This window comes from Pteropus vampyrus, unplaced genomic scaffold (assembly GCF_000151845.1).
Source record: "Pteropus vampyrus isolate Shadow unplaced genomic scaffold, Pvam_2.0 Scaffold170, whole genome shotgun sequence".
Taxonomy (NCBI): Eukaryota; Metazoa; Chordata; class Mammalia; order Chiroptera; family Pteropodidae; genus Pteropus; species Pteropus vampyrus.
The window spans coordinates 4,346,653-4,367,522 of NW_011888951.1; the positions used below are offsets into that span (position 1 = coordinate 4,346,653).

General features: G+C 40.0%; 2 protein-coding genes across 11 annotated transcripts in view; one reads left to right on the forward strand and one right to left on the reverse strand.

The window, feature by feature from the left end:
* Positions 1-13,977, forward strand: part of NRDC (nardilysin convertase) — a 73,998-nt gene extending 60,021 nt beyond the window's left edge. For all 5 annotated transcript variants that reach the window (XM_023536791.1, XM_023536792.1, XM_023536790.1 and 2 more), the window contains 13 exons: positions 1,120-1,171; positions 2,109-2,259; positions 4,788-4,915; positions 6,070-6,232; positions 7,967-7,998; positions 8,248-8,386; positions 10,351-10,398; positions 10,666-10,718; positions 11,069-11,152; positions 11,714-11,804; positions 12,091-12,207; positions 13,126-13,215; positions 13,366-13,977. In XM_023536791.1, the coding sequence (XP_023392559.1) occupies positions 1,120-1,171; positions 2,109-2,259; positions 4,788-4,915; positions 6,070-6,232; positions 7,967-7,998; positions 8,248-8,386; positions 10,351-10,398; positions 10,666-10,718; positions 11,069-11,152; positions 11,714-11,804; positions 12,091-12,207; positions 13,126-13,215; positions 13,366-13,563 (1,346 nt within the window). In that variant the 3' untranslated portion in view covers positions 13,564-13,977. The remainder of the gene's footprint in view (positions 1-1,119; positions 1,172-2,108; positions 2,260-4,787; positions 4,916-6,069; positions 6,233-7,966; positions 7,999-8,247; positions 8,387-10,350; positions 10,399-10,665; positions 10,719-11,068; positions 11,153-11,713; positions 11,805-12,090; positions 12,208-13,125; positions 13,216-13,365) is intronic.
* A 335-nt stretch (positions 13,978-14,312) lies between these two features.
* OSBPL9 (oxysterol binding protein like 9) overlaps positions 14,313-20,870 on the reverse strand; it is a 114,604-nt gene continuing 108,046 nt past the window's right edge. For all 6 annotated transcript variants that reach the window (XM_011370504.2, XM_011370503.2, XM_023536795.1 and 3 more), the window contains 6 exons: positions 20,687-20,750; positions 20,450-20,590; positions 17,630-17,708; positions 16,741-16,832; positions 15,242-15,377; positions 14,313-15,015 (listed from right to left, as the gene is read on the reverse strand). In XM_011370504.2, coding sequence (XP_011368806.1) covers positions 14,941-15,015; positions 15,242-15,377; positions 16,741-16,832; positions 17,630-17,708; positions 20,450-20,590; positions 20,687-20,750 — 587 coding nt within the window. In that variant the 3' untranslated portion in view covers positions 14,313-14,940. The remainder of the gene's footprint in view (positions 15,016-15,241; positions 15,378-16,740; positions 16,833-17,629; positions 17,709-20,449; positions 20,591-20,686; positions 20,751-20,870) is intronic.

The window sequence follows — 20,870 nt, forward strand, 5'->3', positions numbered from 1 at the left end:
CAAAATCCCCAAAGGTAAAATGTTTCCTTCCCTAAAAGGAGTGAAATAAGTGTTGCAAATCTTTCTCCACTTTGTAGCAACCTTTTTGCCTTATGCCTATCACCTATCTCCCTTCCCTCTCCTTCCATTTTAAGACCTTCTCTAGGCTTATCTGTTAGACCTATACTGTGTTCCTGTTCTATCACAGAAATCCTTGGAGACACTGCAGATTCCAGGAAATAAAGATTCAAGCCTAAAATGAAATTCTTTTCAGATATTTTTCTTTCAGTTAAATGAAAGCAGAACCAGGTATTTGACCATCTTAGGAAGTAGGTGGTACTTTTGAACATTATTTTTAAAAAGAAAGAAAAAATAAAAAAATGAAAAGAGAGAGAATCAAAATATGCTGAAGGAAATTACTCTTAGACATGATAGCCTCGTTTAGCAAATATCTCCCTCTACTGTTTTGCTTTTCAACACAAAGGAAGCATACTGTATAGTTAAACAGACTCTAAAATCCTTATATTCAACATGGTGGCCCAAACTATGTTGCTTTTTTTTCAGTTCTTATGCATAGCAAAAGAACTTCCTGCAGCAACATGGACTCAAAGGCTGAGTGCTCTTGGTTGCATTTAATCCATATCCCTGACCTCAACATAACTGCCCTGTAGCTCTGAGAGATTCTTGAGTTTATTGGGAAGGTGTTGCCTCAGTTTTTCTCGAATAGCTTATAAGAGTTTCTAAAATTTTTCTTAACATTTATTCAGCGTCCTTGGACAGGTTCTGCTGTAACATTTTGTGAGCATCAGGATGTTGCCTTAATGTTATTGGCTTGTATACCTCTGTAAACATTTTTCCTGGACTAAAGCTATTGATAAATATGAGTATTCAATAGGCCAGTTTATACATCTGTCTATATATCAGGTCTTCCCACTGATTAAGTGTGCCTTCTGGACATTATTTGGAATGGTAAATATAACTTTTTAAAGACCCTTAAGGATAAAAAAATGTAATGAGCATTTAAGAATTAGTAGTTTATTTCAGAATTTTAAAAAATATGATACTGGGAGTAAATAGCAGATGTATAAACTATTGGAGTCCTCTGGACTATATTTTCTTATCTGTGGTCTTTTCTTTCAGCATATATACGTTTCCATCTGATCTCACCTTTGATACAGAAGTCTGCAGCAAAGTAAGCAATTGTCTTCTTTTCTAGAAAATACATTTATTATTATTGAAAATTATTTTGTTTCATTATGAATCAGTCTGTCATTTTCTATATCAGTACTTGAGCTATGCTTGTTGATTTATGTATTTTTTTCTGTGCCCAAGACAAATTATTTGTATTGATAACTAAATATTAAAATGGATTTATGGCTGCTGCATCTCCAGTATCCATTTGTAAAACATGCTGATAGTGTAGGCTAGTCATAGAATTACTGGATTGTGATAGTTACTTAGAGATGAGTTTGGGTTAGCTACCAGTCCATAATAAGGACTAATGGATCTGTTGATCATGTATTTAGAGATTGCCAAGGAATCTGATTATGTATACTTTTCTTAGCAAATTACTTTTATATTTATGTAGATAGCTACATTGTGGGTGGTCAGAGAACATAAAATGTCCCTGAAACATAGGAGGTGCTCAGGAAATGTTAGTGTATTTATTCCTTTCTTTTGCCACTTAAAGTATAAAATCCAACCTTAAAATGACAAGCAACGCTAACATTTATTAATATCCACTTTGAAAAAAATGCCTTACCTTCTTCCCTTCCCTCAGAGTTTTATCAGTCAGAAAACCTAGGCCACAGGAATAGCCAGAGCCAGTTGTCTTTGATGCCTTTTACACTTACTTCCCTGTGCACGATAAATATTATCATTTTCTATGTATGCTTAACATGAAAAAAATTGGGGTGCACAGTGGGAAGTAGGAGTCTATGATGCTCATGTGAAACTAAGTCTCGAGCAAGCTGTATTTACCTTTGAACTCAATTAGTATTCAATTTTACATTCTGCAGTAGCGAATTAACAGCTTTCTAAAAGTAAAGTTTCTTACTTTAAATCAAAGCAAATCTATTCATGTCCGTTTCTTGACAATTAATGATGTTGTTTGCATTTTATACTCCCAGCGTGGTCCTCTTTGACATCTTTGTCAATATCCTTACCCATAACCTTGCGGAACCAGCTTATGAAGCAGATGTGGCACAGCTGGAGTATAAGCTGGTAGCTGGAGAACACGGTTTAATTATTCGAGTGAAAGGATTCAACCACAAACTACCTGTAAGTATAAGTGCTCTGTTTTCCTCATAGAGAGCTTTAAAATATGATACCTACATTTCTTGCCCGTTTAGCACCAAGCATAGAAGCTTGCGCATAGAGTGCTATACCTCGAAAGAAATCTTTCTTAATTTGGATTATCATGTTTAATTGGCTGATGACAACTGTTCTAACTTTGGCCACACATAAGAGCAAGATATATTCATTAATTACTAGCAACACATACAATACAGCCTGTGCTTCAGGCTTGATTTCACTTCCCTTTGCTGTCAGTTACTCTGCAGCCAATACTGGCATTTAGGATTAGTTTGAGCTTGATTTCATATCATACAGCAATCAGATTTAAAGTACCTGGCACATTGCCTGACAGAGTAGAACTCAAATGTTTGTGTCCTTTCTTCCTCTTCTTACACTCTACCCCATTGTTTCGAGTCTTGTTTCTCAGCTCTCAGTTTATGAGCCTTTTAAAGACAGAGTCTGTAAGTTGTCAGTAGTGTATCTTTAGGTAAGGAATGTGTTCCAATGTCACTTTGTCCAAAACTTCATAAGCAGAGGAAGAAATAATATGGGGTGCTAGCTAAAAGGATTAGATCACTAAATACCAGGTGAAGTAATATAATATACCCAACAATGAATTTTATATCTTGGTTTTTTGAGTAAAACATATATTAAGGTTTGGGGAACTGGGTTCACACAAGAAAAAATCTGGAAGGAAGGACCTGGCAGAAATTAGACCTGTGCTAAGAGATAATAGCCTCCATATCTTAGCAAAAACTCTAGTAAAGAGCATAGTTCTCTCTTTTATATACTTGTCCCTATCAGTCTCCCCAGGGAACAAAGATTGGTCTTAGGAGGAGACGTCATGGAATATTTTACTTTTGTCAACCTTTCAAGGCCTACATATAATGTAATTTAAGATCCTAACAGATTAAAGCCTAATACAGTGGTTGTCACTTGTGGGGTGGGGGGGGGGGGGGGGGGGGGGGGTGGGGGTATGTTTTGGAATTACCTGGAGAGCTTTTCAAAATACAAAATAGAAAAGTATTTGAGGTTCTTTATTTTATGAAGCTTACCTAGCCTTATTATTAAAACTTGAGATAGAATATAAATATATAAAACCAGAGACCAGTTTTACCTGTAAAATATAGATGCAAACATTTTAAAATCTGAAAATAAAATTCAAAAATGTAAAAAAAGGATAATCGGCCACAACCAAGTGCCAGGAATGGAAAGGATTGGTTGTTCAGTATTAGGAAGTTGATGAGCATAAATTATAACACAGGTCAAAAGAGAAGCACTATAGGCATCCTCGGAGATACTGCAGTTTTTGTTCTAGGCCTCCGCAATAAAGCGAGTATCTCAATAAAGCAAATTGTAAGCTTTTTGCTGGTTTCACTTAGTAAAAAATGCACATCTGCGAAGCATGCAGTAAAGCAAAGAACAATAAAATGAGGTATGCCTATATGTGAATATAGTGATAAATGCCAAAAAGTGATTTGATAAATTTGAAGGGGCATTCCTAATAAGTAGAAATGGAGGGAAATTACTTAAACACAATGAAAAATCTTAATTTAAAAACAGTAACAGCAAATATTACACTAACTGATGAAATGCTAAACATTAAAAGCAGGAATAAGCCAGTGATACCCACAATCACTTCTATTATTCAGCATTGTTTTAGAGGTTCTGACTACTACATTAAAACAAAAAAGAAAATGAAATAAATAAAAGCACTTGGAAAGAGAAAGTATTTCTCTTTATAATATAATGTGATTGTATTCTTAGATCTAAGATACCACTAAAAATTAAAAATAACTTGTGGCTGGTTATAAGATCAGTATATCAAAATTTTCTTGTAATAGAAATAACCACTTAGAAATGAGTAGAAAAAACTATTCTATTTTATAATATTGAGAAAAACAAAATACCTAGGAATAAGTAAGAAAAATGTAGAAGCTGTGTAAACTATAACTCTTATTGAAACATATAAAAAAAGACTTTAAATAAGGAGTGAGATTCATCATATTTCTGGATAGGACAGCTTGATATAAAGTTGTCATTACTTCAAAAATTAATATATAAATCTAATGTGCTCCCAATTAAAATCACATTTAGGGACAGTGGGTATGTGGATAAAATTATTTTTAAGTTCATTTGGAAGAAAAAATGTTTAATACCCATGAACATTATAAAAATAGAAGAATCATTGCCCCAAATTTGACAATTATTGAGGATTTTAGCCCTTAGAGGGTCTTTTAGTCATCTCTGTGTCCCCTACAATGCCTGTTATCATGCTGAGTCCCTGGTAAATACCAATGGAGTAGAGCCAGAGGAGAGAAAGAGCAATCAGGGGAATTGTTTCATAAACTGTATAAATGTCTAACCAATGTACTATGTGTGTGTATACTTGAAGCTAATAATAAATTTTTTTAAAAAAGGAAAACAGCCTGCCCCCCCTACACACACACAAAAAAAACCCCAAAGCTTAGTGGATTTCTATGCTTTTCCATTTAAATGCTTCTCTTTTTTAGCTACTGTTTCAGCTCATTATTGACTACTTAGCGGAGTTTAATTCCACACCAGCTGTCTTCACAATGATAACTGAGCAGCTGAAGAAGACCTACTTTAACATCCTCATCAAGCCTGAGACTCTGGCCAAGTGGGTATACACGGAATCAGCTTATATTCTGAAGACATGAAAGTATTTGCCTTCGTACGGGTTAGAGGTAGAGAATGAGGCTATAGTTTTAGTGCTCATTGTCAAACATGTTAGAATTATACTATGGTTTAAGAAACTAGGCTATTGGGTTAAAGGATTTCTAAACCCAGCTAAAGTAGCTGTCTGTAAGTAGGACTGAAAGTAACCTACTGTATTTAATTAGAGACCGAGTGTAAAAAATGGTGTTTTTTCCCAAAGTTTGTAAGTAAATAACAGCAATTCAAGAACTGCTGGCTTTGTTGTAGCTCAAAATTGCTTGCCGCTGATTTTACTGTGGTGATTTTAGCGTGTTGGGTATTGTGATGAGTAGCTGAATTAAACTGCTTAACACATCATTTATCTAGCAACTGCAGCTATCTGGAATTCAGCCAAGGTTTCAGAAGAGAGCATAATAAAAGCTACAATAACTAATAACCAAATATAAATTGGAAAGGAGAGTTGTCTGGAACTATTGATATGATAATGTATAATCAATAACTCCTGAATACTACTAGATTACAGTATGGGAAAGGAAAGTAATAATAATATCTTTTTGTTGAAGATTTGTAATGTGCTAGATCTAAGAACTTTATATGTATTTATTTATCTAATTTTCACCAAAACCCTATTGTTACTTCCCTTCTTTTACAAATGAAGAAATTGAGTCATAGATGTAGGTGATTTGCCAAGTTCAAACAGCTTAGTGTGGGAAATGGGGTAGGGGTTGGTCTAATTTTGGCCTAGAGCCACTACCTATACTATACTGTCACTTCAGGAATAGATATTCATAATGGTGGCTTCCAGTAATTAATAATGTTAGATTTTAAATAAGAATAGTAATAATTTAAAATTGGTATGTGACTCATCTGGCAACTTTATGTGAAATATTTTATTTCTCAACCGAGACAGATAAGTGAGTTGTTGTACCAGTGAGCAAATCTATGCAAAAGTTTATGTATGCAATTTAAAAAGCTTTTTGGTGATTGTTTCCCTATCTTAAGTTGTGATAGCAGTTGTCTCTCTTTAAAATATATCTATAGAAATTTAACTAAATCCTTCCTTAGCTTCGAGATTCATTTCTTACAATAAAACTTTTTTTTCTGCCCTCTGTACAGAGACGTGCGGCTTTTAATCCTGGAATATGCCCGTTGGTCTATGATTGACAAGTACCGAGCTTTGATGGATGGCCTTTCCCTTGAGTCTCTGCTGAGCTTTGTCAAAGAGTTCAAATCCCAGCTCTTCGTTGAGGGCCTGGTACAAGGAAATGTCACAAGCACAGTGAGTGTGAGGTGCTCTGTTGCCGTTGGCCAGGTCTGAATGAATGCTGCTGTGGGCTCTGGAATTGCATTAGTTCTTCCCCGAAGCTCTGTAGGTTTGGCAGGCCAGCACTGTCATAGTCTCTTTGGGGGGAACTTGGCCCCTCTGACGCTGGGCAAGACTTTCCTTTGAAGGAAATTGCTGGTAATGGACCAGGACTTCAAAATGGGTTTGCTAAGTATGTGGTGTCGGTTACACTTATTGAAGATTGTGTGCAGAAACTACAAACAGTTTAAAGATTAAAGCGGGAACTGGGTAGTGGGAACACATGCATACTTAGGCAGAACATGTTGTGTGAACCCTAGGGAGCTCGGGCTTTATCCTGTAGGAAATGGAAAACCACTGAAGGATTTAAAAGAGGATTTGTCATTAAGAAAGAACTGAGGGGCCAGTTATGAGGCTGTTATAAAAGTTGACATGAAGTATGGTTTCACTTGTATGAGATGCTAGTGTAGTCAAAGTCATAGAAACAGAAAGCGGAATGGTGGTTACCAGGGGTTGGGGAGAGGTGAATTGTGGTTTTATAGGTACAGTTTGTTTTGCAAGATGAAAAGTTCTAGAGTTCCGTTTCACAACACTATGAATATGCTTAACACCACAGAACTGTGCACTTTAAAGTGGTTAAGATGGTAAACTTCGTTATGTGTTTTTACCATATATACACACACATACACAGAAAGTTGAAGTGAAAAATGATGAAGCCCCGAAGGTAGGCAAAATAATTGAAAAAGTACTTAAATAATGAGATGGAGGATGGCCAAGACTCAGTGATGGCATGGGGGTGAGGGAGAAGGAAGGATCTAGGGCGATGCCCAGATTTCTTGCTTGAACCAGTGGGTTGGTGGAGGAGGAGGAGCAGTCGAAGGTTGGGGGCATATGAGGAGTTTGTTTTGATACATATTGAGTTGGGTGTGTCTGTGGGACCATCTTCCTCATTGGCCTACCAGATTTTCAGGACTGGCCCTGATGAAAAATGTAAATGGTCACTCGAGACTGGCTGGCATCCTTCCCACTTTCTTTATGACTTTTATCCTACATCCCAAAGCCAGCCTTAGTTTCTGTCCTGCCCATAGAAAGAAGTATAAAGCCTCAGCCCACAGAGAAGAGCAGGGAGAGTTGCCTGCGTGTCCGAGCACAGCGGTAGTATCTATCGGGCAGCGGCTTTTGGTCCAGAGGACTTAGTGCCATGTTTTGCCCCAAGTAGAAACCACTTTCAAGATGAGCTCACCCCTCCACTTATCCCTCTTTTTATAGGCAAGAAAAGAGAATTTGAGATGGGGAGAGGATGCATTCACTTAGTATTAAGTATTATTCTACTGCTCGCTCTGTGCCACGCTCCATATTAATAGACCCAGGCTTCTCAAATGCAGTCACAGTTGTCATAGAGGGCACATACTGGTGGGGGTGAACTAAACAGTTAAGTTTGTTCCAGTGTGGGAAGTAGTTATTGTGCCAAGGAGAACAGAAGAGGAGCTGTTCAAGTGACAGCCACTTAGTATTCAACAAACAGGATTAAATCAGTGAATGATGAGCCCAGTCGGTGAATGACTTACCCAACATTTCGGGTGACAGACTGTGCTTTCCTCGTGTTAGCCATAGCTTCCCAGAAATTAGAATATTGATATTAGTTGGTTCTGGGTGAAACTGATGTCAAGAGAGCCTGATGTAGTTATTTTCTTCTTCTTTGCCTCCTAGGAATCTATGGATTTCCTGAAATACGTTGTCGAGTGAGTATCGCTTTGAGTTTTCTCTTTGGGCGTTATGTGTCCTTACCAGCAGCAGGGCTTTGAGCCACACAGCTCAGTTGTCGCTAAATCCGTGATGGAGATACTTCTTGTGGTAGGTTTTCATGAGGCTACTATGTAAAAAAGTAATTCAGAAGGAACTGTGGAAGGCCTGACCTCTTTTTCAGTTTTTGGGTAAGGGTTAAGAGGATAAAGGCATTGCCTCAGTGACCCACACTGATTCTTTTGCAGCAAGCTGAACTTCATGCCCCTGGAACAGGAGATGTCTGTGCAGTTCCAGGTGGTAGAACTGCCCAGTGGCCACCACCTATGCAAAGTGAAAGCTCTGAACAAGGGTGATGCCAACTCTGAAGTCACTGTGTACTACCAGGTCAGTTGGCCCCTTTACACAGAGCCATTCTCATGGCTAAGTACCTTTAGGGCACTAAAGCCTAGGGGAGTAGTGGCCCTATGACCTTTAAGGCCCTCTTGTAGTTAGTTACCTCTGTAGTTTTGTGCTTGGGGTCATTTGTTTTCTTGAAGTAACTACATTTAAAAATTGCTCCTGTCAGTGAAATGGACCCTTTTAAAATCACAGTGCTTCATTCACCACCTAAACACTAGTCCAGAGGGATAGAGACTGAAGCACGGCTGGAAATTCCTATACGTTCCCCTGACAGAACCCTAGGCAGCAGAACGACATTCGTTAAAAGGACAGTTTTGGAAATGAGACAAAAGTAAACATAGCCAATCAATCAATCTACAGCAAACAGAATGACTACCAGTTATAATGAAAAGTTTCAGAGCACCAGAGCGATAGGATTTAGCACCTCTCTTTTATGAATGATGAATCTGAGGTCCAGAGTCCCTTACCTCCCTGAGGTCATACAAGCTGGGGCTTGACTTTATTCCTTCTGTCCTCAAATCCTGTGTTCTTTCCACACCATTCTGGAGAGGTGAGATGGGACTTAAAGGACTTCGTAATGATCTCAGTTGGCCCATAGCCCACCTTAGCTTGTGGTTAGTTCCACTCACTTTTAGGACTTTGGGAAACTGTACCTGTCTAGACTGATCTCAGACTTCTCAAACTCTGGGGCTTCTATAGCTGCTACTTGAATCCTGGGTTCCCTGCATGAGAAAGTCACCTCTCTGTCAGGCCCTGTGAAGATCGGTCTGGGCTTTGGGCCTGTCTACATGGCCTTACTCTCATCTTCTCCTTTACTGCGTTTCTGGCCCTGGATCTTAGGCTTTCCCTAGAACCCAGCTCGTCATTAGAGCCTGTCTACCTGTCTCTGGCTGTAGATTCCCCAGGTGGTTTCTCTGCCCCTTGCCCCCTCGAAATGATTGCCAGGCCCAAAACTTCATAAATGGTATGGCCTGGCCAGTTTAGCCCTGTCCGCATTCCCAGTGCTTCTGACTGCTCAGAATCCTGAGAGACTAGTACTTCTCCACTTTTAGATAGGGTTTCATATTGTAAGACCATGTCTGTTGGGGTGCTTTCCATTGATCACCACTTAGCACCAGCTTCTAATACAAACTGCTTCCTTTAAGGAACCACTTCCCTCCTCACAGAGAGCATATTGAACAGGAAACTGATACAAGGTTATGACTGGTTTTATTGCAGTCCTTCTAGAGGCAAACAGGAAATTTCATTGCTGACTAAACAGGGCTTGCAAGGAGCACTGGCTTTAGCCTCTTCCTCTGGCGAAGTGGGAGGGAATAGAAATGAGTCTGTGTCAGAGGAGCCTGTAAGAGCCTGCCTGGAGACATACAAGCAAAATCCTTGCCTGTTGGCCTCCTGCCTTCTTTTGTTCTAACTGCACTATTTTGCCAGTCTCCAGGGCAGGGCAGCCAGGATGTGGTCTCCAAGTGTGGCATCTGCTAGGCTTTTTTCTTAATTTGTTTGGGTCCCTGTGCGTGGCTGCACCTCTCATTCACATGCTCTCTCTCTGAGGAATGGGTCCAGATACCCTTCACGAAGCCCTCGACATTTCTTGCTCTCTTCCTTAGGACCTTGAACTACAAATACTTATTTTAGGTTTTGTCCTCTAGGTCCTTTGGGCAGGAGTTGGTAGGTCAGGGATTATTGGACTCTCTGCCATGTCTGCCTGCAGTTCTGTGCTAGGGCTGGGAGTACAAATGATCAAGCATGATTCCTGTCCTCAGACTTTCTATCTAGTGGGAAGGCAGATGCATAAACAAAATTGAAAGTATGGCAGTAGAGGGTTATGGTCATTTCTTGGGGGATGAGAAAAGTGGGATGGATACCAGAATATGTGATTGCCAAGAATAGCTGATTAAAAAGCCCTGTAAGCCATTGGATTTTCAGTTGGTCTGACCAACTTCTCCTTTCAGTCAGGTACCAGGAGTCTGAAAGAATACACTCTTATGGAGCTGCTTGTGGTAAGTTGTATAAAGGAGAGTTGAGTTGTTCAGGAGCCTTTGACCTATGAGGACTGACCTTTTGCTTGAGGGTAGGGACTTGGGTGTGGTTAGAAACCTATGATTGAAAGGTGAGATGGTTATTTAGTATTCTCACCCAGTATGATCATGGACGGGGGGCCAGGGCAATTTAGGCTGGACTTTGAGGGTATGTAGAACACTTTTGGGGGAAGAAATTGAGGTTTCTCTGCTAGGAGTTGGTCTGATAGGTAGTATGTTGAATTACAGATGCACATGGAAGAGCCCTGTTTTGACTTCCTTCGAACCAAGCAGACCCTTGGGTAAGTCTGCTGGCAAGAGCACTGAGCTCAGATAAGAGTCTGGGGCTTACTTTGCATGCTGAGGTTTATCAGATATCCTGACTGAGCAGTTTCTCAGGACCCTTTGCTCCTTTCATGCCTAGGCATACCTCCTGGTCAAAACTTCTGGAATTTGCGTCTTAGACTAGCCTCTGTTCAGTTCAGGAGAGGGGTGGGCATGCTAACCTGAGAATGAAATAGATGTATACACATTTATAGATCTTTCAGGACCTCCAGGCCCACTAAAGATATATAGAAACCCTTCCCTCATGTTCTGAGGGCAGGGCCCAGCTTACCTCCTGAGCTCATAAAACTTTTCACTTTGGCTATAGGTATCATGTCTACCCTACCTGTAGGAACACATCTGGGATTCTAGGATTCTCTGTTACCGTTGGGACTCAGGCAACCAAATACAAGTGAGTAAACGAGTTAGTAGATGGGTCCAACTATTATTCCTGGCATGGAGAGTAGGGGTACAGGTACTTCCTTAAATCTAACAGTTCTGACCAAATAGGGTTTGCTTTTAGTCACAGCTGTGGGGAGGGGGTGGGGGCTGGGGAGTGCTGGTTCATAGATGGCCTGATCCAGGACTGATCAGTGGTTTCTGTGGTTCTATTAGAGTTTGACTCAAGTCCTGTGGTCATTGTACAGGGCTTGTGCATGTTCCATCTCTTCAGGCAGGTGCCTGACCTGGCCACCATGCTAGAACCAAGTACAAGGCCTTGTTGGTTCTTAGCTTTGAAATGGTCAGGGGTGGCTGTCACTGCATCATGGGGGAGGGGTGCGTACCAGGAAAATGGGATGGAGGTAGGGCTCAGGGTAGGGTTCTTCCCCACCCTCTTTTCTTCCTCAGTTTAGGGGAGAGTATTGAGGACTAGGAAGAAAACATTTCAGCCTCTTTCCTGGAAGTATTCCTGAGCCCTAATTCTCTCCTTTGCTTGGAGACCAGGTCTCTGATCACTTTTGTTTTGTTTCAGCTCTGAAGTTGTTGATAAGAAGATAGAAGAGTTTCTTTCTAGCTTTGAGGAAAAGATCGCAAACCTCTCTGAAGATGCATTCAACACCCAGGTGACTGACCGAGCTGGTCTGCTCTTTTGTTCTTTGGCCCACAGAAGCCCTCAAGACACTAGACACCAGTCTTAAGTGCCATGTGCTGGCCAGCTTTTGAACATTGTAGCCCCAGCCTAATCTGACCATAATGTCTTCCTAGCTTCATCTTTTCCCATCACGCTGGCAAGTCCCAAGTGAAGGCACCAGAACGTGTCCATCACAAACCAGATGGGACAAGGCCAGGTGTGTTCTGGGGGAACTGATGTGATGCCATGCCTGAAGATCTCTATTTTCGGTGTAACAGGTCACAGCTCTGATCAAGCTGAAGGAGTGTGAGGATACCCACCTCGGGGAGGAGGTGGATAGGAACTGGAATGAAGTGGTGACACAGCAGTATCTCTTTGACCGCCTTGCACATGAGGTAATAACATGGTTTTTAGAGTAAGACAGCCCGCACAGGGACTCCTGGTTTTATAGGAGTCACAATTCCAAGCAAATCAGTATTGTGTGGAAGAGAAACTTGGGGAGTCATCCAGGCTTGGTTATTTACTTGCTCATTTTTGATTAGTCGAATCTAGATTCCAGACTGGCCTCACTAGCACCGTAAGTGCCCAAGTGAGCAGGATGCTAATCCTTGCTCCGCCTCCCCAACCAGTTTCAACCAGAGCAGATCCATTTTTGTATTATATAGTACGTGAGGTTCACTTTAAGATTTGTGGTGATAAAAAAGCGTTCTGTAATTTAAAGAAAATTTATAACTTCTGGTCTTTATGAACATGGAGTTCCTCCTCCAGATGTAATGATTCCTGGTGTAGGTCTTTTGACTACTTCTAGCCCCAAGTAATAACACTCGCAAAAAAGAGCTCTATGCCCTGCACTACAGTGCACTCTGATACTATAACCCCCTGCAGTGAATTACATTGGGGCAGAGGGTTTAAGAAGAGGCTTTAGCCCAGCTCTTAAGGCACTCCAGTTTTCCTGTTAAAACTTTTCACCTGTTTCAGTAGTTTACTGTATTTTCTCAAGCTAGAGTGTACAGCTACCAGGTACCTGAGAGTTTTGGCTTGGTGTACTCAGCTGTAATTCCAGCATCTGCTTCCATCTCTTGCTTATCTGCCTGGGTCAGTCATTGCTATGAAACATTTTGAAAGTATGTCACTGGGGCTCATTTTTATCCCTCTCTGGAAGGTTGGCAGCAAGCTGAAACTTGGAAAAATAAAATGATGTGCTCAGACCAAGGAAGGCTGCCTAGGGAGTTATGTTTAAGAACTCTTTCCAGATAGGGTATTGCTAGTCTTCTATAGCTTTATTTCTTCCTTATCTTCCTTTCTCCTATAAGATTGAAGCACTGAAGTCATTCTCAAAATCAGACCTAGTCAACTGGTTCAAGGCTCACAGAGGACCAGGAAGTAAAACGCTCAGTGTTCATGTGAGTACGGTTAACGAAGCTGTAGCTCTGTCCTTTCCAGGGCTGTCATTTAGCCGTTCCTATTCACTGGGTTTGGGTTATCAGAGGTCCTAACAGGTCTTTGCCCAAATCTGGTCAGATTTCTCACCTTGAGTCTTTGGCTTCTTTCAGGTTGTCGGATTTGGGAAGTATGAACTGGAAGAGGATGCTATCCCTTGCGGTGAGGATTCAAACTCTGCTTGTGAAGTGATGCAGCTGACCTACCTGCCAACCTCTCCTCTGCTGGTAGATTCTACCATACCTATCACTGATATCAGGGCTTTCACATCAACACTTAACCTTCTCCCTTACCATAAAATAGTCAAATAAACTGCAGTCTCATTGGCCTGAATGAAGCATTGTGTATTTTAAAATGTGTATTTTATGAAGTTACACTACTATGGCCGTAGGGCTTCCATTGAATTTTTGCACTGGCATCATAGAATTTGATTTACTCCCCACCCCCTTTTGATTGTGACTAACAAACCAAGGGTTACAGTAGCAGCTGGCAGAGAGAAATTAGGGTGGGCCAAGTGTGACCAAAATGCTTACTGGAGCAGTTTGAGAAGCCCTGGCCTGTCCTGGTCCTCTCAGATTGAATCCAAACTCCCCATGTAATCAATGTCTTATTAGTGCCTAAATGTTAGGTGCTAATACCAATACCTAAATCATGATGATGATGATGATGATGTTGTTTTTAATGTATTTTTAAATAAAGATAATTCTGTACTGCCCTTCAGTTGAGCCATTTGCTACTGTGGCTTTCTTTTTATTATGTTTTGTTTCAGTGTGGGGTAGAGACCTAAAAATGAACACTTCTCAAACCCTCTAAGGAAATAAAATATTTTTGGATAAAATGCTGGTAGCCCGATGTGTGCTATATGAGAGTTCAGTGAAGACGCTGGAGAAGAGTATGGTGGGGGCTAAAGACAGAACGCCAGGTGTAAAGGAAGGGTGACAAAAAGGAAGGATCCTCCCATTATTCAGGAGAGTCCTTGTGAAATGCTAATTCCTGTATTCAAGGTTGCCAAATAATTGGCTCCAAGTTTAACAATAAATAAAAGAAACACATTTAAAAAAAAAGGTTGGAAAAATTACTTTATGAAGCCTTAAGAAGCACTGAGTATAATTAAACTGTAATCCAGAGTTAGATACAATAGTTCAATTCCAAAATAAAAGTTATCGTAGGTGAGACCATGAAAATTTCCTAACACTTGATTTTAATACATTGCGCTAATTTTCTAAAACAACTCAGAGGAACTGATATTTACAGTAGATGGAGTGTTTATGAAAAATCTGGCATCAAGTATATATGTATATATGTGTATGTGTATATATATCCCAGATTACATGAACGAGGAAACATATGATGTATGTCTCAATAGCAGTAATAGAGTGCAGAGTTTGAGACTGGGAGTTATAAATGCTTTTCGAAGCCTGGGGGTTTGGAAAAGGAACAGACATCTTGTTGGCAAAACCTGAAGTTTTTCTCAGGATTGAAGTCAAAATTGTTGTAACTGCCACAAAAGAGGAAAAAAGGGAAGCTTTTCTTGCTTTAATTGTTCATCTGCATCGGAAAGTCCAGTATCCCTGAGATAGGAACCACTGCAATAAGGGAGTATTAAGTAAGTTCTCCCAAAGGAAGACTGTTGCTTAATTATGCCTACTGCCCTGGTGTCAGGTGTAAACTACTTTACATCTCCCAACCTAATGCTTGGCAGCACCAAGACGTTTCAGTAATGGCTCATCATAAACCCAACATTCTCCATCTTCATGAAATAACTGTAAAAGAAAGGGGGGAGAATTCAGTTACACACTTGCTGTGTACTTCTATAACATCATACGTCTTATTATTTTATGGGCTCATCTTGTTCACCACCATGCTTGCTTAAACCAGTGTTCGGTTTCAACTGCTTCAACAATTCATTGAAACGAATGAACTACAGCTCAGGGTAAAGGGGGAGTAGCAGCTGGGAGGTTGGGACAAGCTTCCCTGAAGCAAGCTTACCCTTGTCTCCCACTGAATTTCCTTCTCCTTCCTTTCTCGGGCTTCTGCTCTTTGTCTTTCTTCGAGTCTATGCTTGGCTTCAGTTGCTGCATCAATATCTCTGATTTTTAAGTTGAAAGTGACATCCTTCCAAAGGCTAAAAGAAGAAGTCGAGGTGCTAAATACTAGATGAACACAGGAGTTAGCAATCTTGAATGACAGTCTACAGCTACCCTGAATATAGAATAATCACAATGTAAGTCAAATGACTTTAAGTGCTGTAGTTCACAGACTACATCTCCTTAAGCTGGCACCAGGGCACTGGAGTAAAGAACAGAAAAATAGAAGATTGTACTGCTATTGCTAGTTGTCAAGGAAAGAAAGAAGGGATGGGCAGAAAGCTGGATATATGATACATAACGGAGGAGGAAGAACAGTGAGAACTGAGACCTGGGATTCTATTTCTGGCTCTACATCTAATTAGCCATGCAACTTTAGGGGTGTCAGTTCACCTCTCTAGGGCTTGAGTGTCCTTTACTCTAAACCGAAGGATTAGATCAGAGGACCTGTGAAGTTCCATGTCAGAAAAGCTCCTTTGGGTTTAACAATGAGAACTCGGAGAAACAGTGTGAACAGAGAAAGGGTCAAAAGGTGAACTGCAGAGGTTTAAAGAGATTTGGCTTCCTCTCAAGATCTGGAAGATAATAATTGGACAAGTCTGGTCCAAACATGTCACTTTACAAGTGAAGACTCCTAGGGACTTGAAAAGTGGCCATGCCTAAGATCCCTTTGTGGTAACAGACCATGTATGTCTACAGATTTCCGCTGAGCAGAATATTAACAAGTTAGAGACAACGAGCAGGGGGTAATTTGTTAGGTCCCCTTACTTAATTTAAGAAATCCCCTAATATGCTAAACAAAGAACTTTAGTGCATGATTCCTCATAACCACTAAAAGATACCAATTTTACTGGGCAAATGAAAAAGGAAACAATTATAATGTTTAAGACTATTGAAAAATTGAATACCAGTTAGGCATTTGATATTAAGGAATTGATTTTCTTAAAGGATGACATTGTAGTTTTTTTAAAAAGTCATTTTAGAGATAGATACTGAAATACTTAGGGGTGAAATTTTGTTTAAAAGTTCTTACAAACAAAAGACCTGAAGGTGTTTTACTAAACACCTCAGTTGGGACCTCCCTGCCATCTCTTAGAAACCACAAAGATGGTGATAAGTCAATGTACACTGGGTACTTATATGCCAAGCATCATATACATGCTACATGCTTATCTCATTTAGTCCTCACAACAACTCAGGTAGATTTTAAGGAGAGGTGACAAAAGAGGCGAACTTACAGGGTTGGTTACAAAACTAGTAAGTGGTGGAGCTCCACATGAACCCAGGCATTCAAACTTAGCCTGTGCCAATATATTCTGCTATACTGTCTCCAAAACCCAGCCCTGTGCCTATGACTCACCAACAGCAGGAACCCTGCCTCAAGTTATGTCATTTCCTTACCTGCGGGATTCATAGTCATTCTGATCTTCCAACTTCCTCACTTTCTTCTTGATTATAGGCAACTTCTTGGTATCTATAAAAACTGTATTTTCCTAGAAAACAGAAGAGGTAGGCAGATGTTTTACTGTTCAACTGTTCTAGGAGGAAGTCAAATCTTCCCAGAAACCTTCAATTAACAGATGTAATAATCAAATCTCTATGTATTAATTAGACAATGAGTTTTATATGCAATCTTCAGCCTACACATAGGTGTGTGCCTTAATTCTTGACAGAAGCTCAGTGCAACAGACGTTTTCAATGTGGCTATGTGCTACATTCTCATGATGTAATCTTTTAGAGAACTAGACCTATAAATAATCCTAATGATAAGTATGCTGAAGTGTTTTCTACATTTTAAATTCTCCAAGTCCAAAATCCAGTTCATTGACTCTTGTTAATCCCATACCATCTTTCTCCTACCTTAAGTAAAGTATAGGTACTGTCTGCAAGTTCCTTGAGGGAAAGGGCTATCTTACTCATTTCTGTATCACTGGTGCCAAGCAGTCAATACATTTCTTATACAAAATCAAACTGTGTACATAAATACAAATTAGCACTTAGTTTCATAAACATATCACACATTCTAATGATAGAGCTAACATTTACTGGGTGCTTCTATGGGCCAAGCATTTTTCTACATATATTATTCTTGAGTGTTTTGAGAGGAGAAAATTAAAAACCATTCTACTACCTGTACTGCTGGGGAAGAGGTGGAGAAAGGAAAAGGCTTGTCCTGAAGAGATGGCATTAGAGCTGGCCTTGGTTAAATTTCCAGATGAAGGAAGCCAGAGTAACAGAAAGGCTACAATTTTAGGTAGCCTGAAATAAGTGGCAAAATATAGGCTCTTACCCCTGTTGCATATTTTGCGTACATTACACCATTCCATTCCCCTTCAACTGAACAAAAAGACTTCTTGTCATTTGGAGAACTAAACAGAAAAGGAAACATTTGTGTTAGTCTCAAGCTGAAAACTACCAAAGAATCTGAATCTGGTCAAGGTGGCCTACCTACACAGAGCAAAACACAGAATAGCAGATGTAAAGTCTTATATAAAGGTAGATTACTAGAACTAGATTTCCGAGAGCCAAATGTAAGAATGGGGGTTCTAAACAAGATGCTAATGAACCTGAGATCCCATGAACGGTGAGTATAAGATGAGCAAGAGAGCCCAGTGGTGGGTGCTGGGGACACAGCAGACTGGGACAGTCCCTGCCCTAAAGCTGTTCACAGCCTAGAGTGGAGAGACGTCGCCAATGAGATTCCGGATGGTAAGTTCTGTGGTGAGCTTATACGAGCACTGGAGTTCAAAAGAAAAACTGCTGGGATGAGGGTCAGGGAAAGTTTTGCTTAAGGGTGTAACATTAGAGACCAGGCTTTCATCCTCAAGCTGAAAGGGACCTCTGGATCAAATGGTTTGACCTTTTTTCCCCTTCTTCAAAAGTCCCAAGAGGCCCTTACTTGGACATGATATATATGACAGGTATGGAATTTGGGAAGATAAGCATCACAGAAAAGGACAGGTTAGGAGGGGTGAGGCATGAACATGGAAGGAGGCTGAAAGAGGTCAGAAGAGAAAAATACACAAAGAGGGATGAACCTGCTACCAACTGGACTGAAACTTAAGTTTCCTCTATAATTTAGGGGCCCCTTAGGGAAATGGAGACAAGTGGAAAGAAAAAGGGTAGGATCTCAGATTTAAAGTCATTGTAAGTGGTTCTCGAAGTATGGTTTGGGGATCCCTGGATGTTCCCAAGACACCCTTAGGTCAAAACTATTTTCCTAGTATTAAAACATTACTTGCTTTTTTCCACTTTAATTTTTCACAAGTGTACAGCAACTGACTGACTACAAGTAAATAGGAGAATCCAGCTGTCTTCTATTAATTACAGTCATGCCCCACTTAATGATCGAGACACATTCTGAAAAAAGGGTAGTTAAGCAATTTCGTCGTCGTGCAAACATCTTAGAGTGCACTTTACACAAACCTAGATGGTATAGCCTACTACACACCTAGGCTGTATGGTATACAGGCTACAAGCCTATACACCACATTAATGCACAAACACCACAAGATTAAATCAAGCAAGAGAAAAGGATGCAATCAAGAGACAAGGCAAACATGACATGTATGAGGCTGCTGTTGACACAGGATATACTGTTTTAAAGCCAACTTTTTTGTAAGCAGAAAGAGTACTCTAAAATAATGATAAAAGTATAGTAAGTACATAAATCAGTAACAGTCATTATCATTATCATGTATTATGTATTGTACATAACTGTATATGCTATACCTTATATACACTGTGGGTTTGTTTCCATCAGCATCACTACAAACACGGAATGTGATGTGTTGCACTATGACATTACGATAGTATGACATTGCTAGGTGACAGGAATTTCTTATCCGTATTATAATCTTATGTCTTTTCATGGATGTGTTTTGTGGTTGACATTATTATGCAGTGCATGACTGTATATTAGAGATTTATAAAATTCAAAAAATGTGCAATGCCACTCAAAAATTTCTTAAAGTTATGGAAAGTTCTTTTTCATAAAAATACTATTGTCATTCATAAATGTGTGTGTTTTGAAATCTGTTATATTTTATTATTAAATTGAAGGATATAATATAAACAAAACCAAAAAGTTTGAGACCTACTCAGCTAATAATATCTTCATCTGATGCTCAATTTCCTAATTTGAAGAGCCCATCCAGCACTCTTTTAGCTCACAATTTTGAGGGTAGTCTAATATTTATGGCTATGACTAGTGGAGAATTCTGCTGAGTTAGTTCCTGTTGGTGCTGATTACCTCTAAGGAACTCCAAGAAGCAGGCATGTCTCTGTTCTGAACATCTTATTTCCAACACCTCCTCTTTTTGGGGAGCAGCAGCACTATAGAGGTGACTTTTGTTGCTCTCTAAGCTCTGCCCATATAATCTGACTGCAAAATTTTGGATTTTACACCGATCTTTAGTCAATTTCATCTTTGTGTTCATGGTCCCACTCTGCTCAAGATTTTTTTGGATACTGATACTGTCATCCAAATTAAATTATCTTCCAGGAAAACTGGTTAAACAGTCGTCTTCCAACTGTAACATGGTTCCAAATAAAGCCTTTGAGGGCAGAGTAAGTCCTGCAGATTTTCCTCCTTCAAGCAGGCTCTGAACCCACACGACTGTCACCCAGACTGCACAGCTGTCTTCATTGGACCCTATCTAGAGTGTCAAAGAAAACCAAGCCAGTGATGGTTACTGTTTTTCCCAAGAAAGGTACAGAAAAAAGAACCGTGAGGACTTGGGGACACTTTAGTGGGAGTCACAGTGTCTACTGTATGGAATAAGTTCATGGCTCAATTTGGCAATAATGAGGTAGGAATCCCAGATCTGGGTTAGCTACATGGCCTAGGCAAACCTTTTTCTATTCTCCAGTTGCAAGTCAAGTTCCTAGGAAGGAACTCCCACTAATGATCTCTGATTGTTCTGAACCTAGATTTTAGGTCTCCTAAAAATGGGATTTTTAGAAAGAGACATGATACACAAAATGAAAAACAAGTTTACAAAGACAGAACCAATGAAATGGTCAATCCCTAACAAATTAGTTCAAAACAAAAAAGTATTTCAGAGAAGCAGAAGAGCCCCAAAGCAGAAAAGCAAAACAAAATACCTACAAGATCTCAGCGGTAATTCTGTGCTTCTTTCCCCCATAGAAAGGTTTAGTGTGGAAGACGATATTTGCACTATAGCCAGTTTTGGAACAATTAATACTGCATTCTCCGCCTAGTTCCACCCAGGGCACTGTGAGGATAGACCTGCAAAATCAGAAGTTTTCAGATAAGGGTCATAGCTTAAGGAACAGCAGGTCCCGCTGCTTGCTGATTAAAAGAAATGGACACAGCTCTACTTGCCTTCCATAACCATTGGGGAATGTGAGAATGTAATGCTCATCATGGTCCAGACATGAAACACAGCCTGCGGAGAGAAGGGATAGAAACTGTGATGACAATCTCAACTGGCCATAAGGCTCCATTGTCTGATTGACAGATACTCCATTCAATCTAGGGAAAACCAACCTTGTACCCCACCGCTACC